Source organism: Mus pahari, chromosome 7 (assembly GCF_900095145.1).
Source record: "Mus pahari chromosome 7, PAHARI_EIJ_v1.1, whole genome shotgun sequence".
Classification (NCBI taxonomy): Eukaryota; Metazoa; Chordata; class Mammalia; order Rodentia; family Muridae; genus Mus; species Mus pahari.
Window position 1 is genome coordinate 103,595,237 of NC_034596.1, and position 1,455 is coordinate 103,596,691.

A 1,455-nucleotide genomic window follows, 5' to 3' on the forward strand; every position below is an offset into this window, starting at 1 on the left:
GAAGTCCGTGGAGCACCCAAGGTCAGTGTCCCAGGATGCACAGGTGGCCGTCCGCCTGCCACTCGGGGGCGGGGGTGGGGTCACTGGCATCTGCTTGCTTGGCTGCGCCTGCTGTGTCTGCTGTGCATCTGGCTTGGGGTGACGGGGTCACTGTTGCTCATCACTGCTCTCTCTTCATTGGTCTCACTCCCTTTTGTGGGCCTGGGGCCCAGACAGTTAGGACATTTGGGGTTGTACAATCTCGGCTGGTTCTGGGACGCTGATAGTTGGCTAGTCCTTTAGCACAGATGATGTTGCTGGTTGATGAAGTTGTGGCCCTTCACAAGTGGGTTCCCCTTGGGTTAGGAGCAGCAAGAGGGTGTGCTGGATTTGAGCGAAGCTGGCTGAGGCACAAGGGAAAATGGCAGTGACTTGGTGCGTTTTCAGTCAAGTTCATCATCTGAGTCTGATAGCTCTTCTAGCCTTGCTAGTTCCCTGGCTCGGGAAGGCAGCGCCATTCTGGAGGCCATGGCCAGGAATCGTGTGAGGGCCTGGGCCACCTGATCTCTGCTAAGCAGCGTGAGACGGCCGTCGGTGCCCAGGGTGTAGAGTAGCCGGTTGTTGAGGAAATCTAGGACCTCTGGGTCCAACAGATTTCGTGGTCGGAAGGTGACCGCTTCTTGGTCGCCAAGCAGGTCCTCTTGCACGTCGTTGTCCTGCGCGTCCTGCGAGGTGTCTTGCAGGCCGTCATGCAGGCCACACTGACGGTAACGTTGCAGGTCGTCTTGCAGGGCTTCTCGCAAGACGACATCTTCATCCCCAACGACGTGCAGTTCCAAGTACCGGTGCTGGTATGGGTCAGGAAAGACGTCATCCTCAGGGTTGACTCTGATCCCGAAGAACTCACACAGGGTCAACCAGAACCCAGGGGTGAATCGCATCCCCCGTGGAGGCTGGGAATGCAGAGCATTCCGATGCCAGCACCTCGGGCCCAGGAAAAGCTCAGCCAGCTCTCGAGCTGGGAGGGTGTTGGCACCCACTAGAGGGGGCATCTGGCTGAGCAACTGAGCGATGGCTGTGGCCATGCCACTACTCGCAATGAGGGTCGAGTCCAGGATGAGTCGGAGTGTGTGCCGGTGCTGAGGCCTGGCCACTTCCAAAGTAGGGGCAGGCAGTGGGGAGAGGGGCTGCCTTGCTCTCAACATCACCAGGACAGCTGCCACACCCAGGATACTCTTCCAGTAGAGCAGGCCACGGAAGAAGTTTAGGACAATGGCCCGGATCTGGGCCACACTGAAGTGAGCCAGGAAGCCATTGAGGATATGGTCCATCGGGATGGCAGCCAGTAACTCCCTCACCATGCTGGGCTCCTCCTCCTCCTCCTCCTCCTCCTCCTCCTCCTCTTCCTCCTCCATCTCCTCCTCCTCCCATTCTTCTTCTTCCCCATCTTCTTCCTCCTCCCATTCTTCTTCTTCC

At 58.4% G+C, this 1,455-nt stretch overlaps 1 protein-coding gene across 1 annotated transcript in view; it reads right to left on the minus strand.

The window, feature by feature from the left end:
* Window positions 1-422: 422 nt before the first annotated feature.
* Window positions 423-1,455, minus strand: part of Rtl1 (retrotransposon Gag like 1) — a 6,303-nt gene continuing 5,270 nt past the window's right edge. The window contains exon 4 of the mRNA XM_029540550.1: window positions 423-1,364. Within this exon, the coding sequence (XP_029396410.1) occupies window positions 423-1,364 (942 nt within the window). The remainder of the gene's footprint in view (window positions 1,365-1,455) is intronic.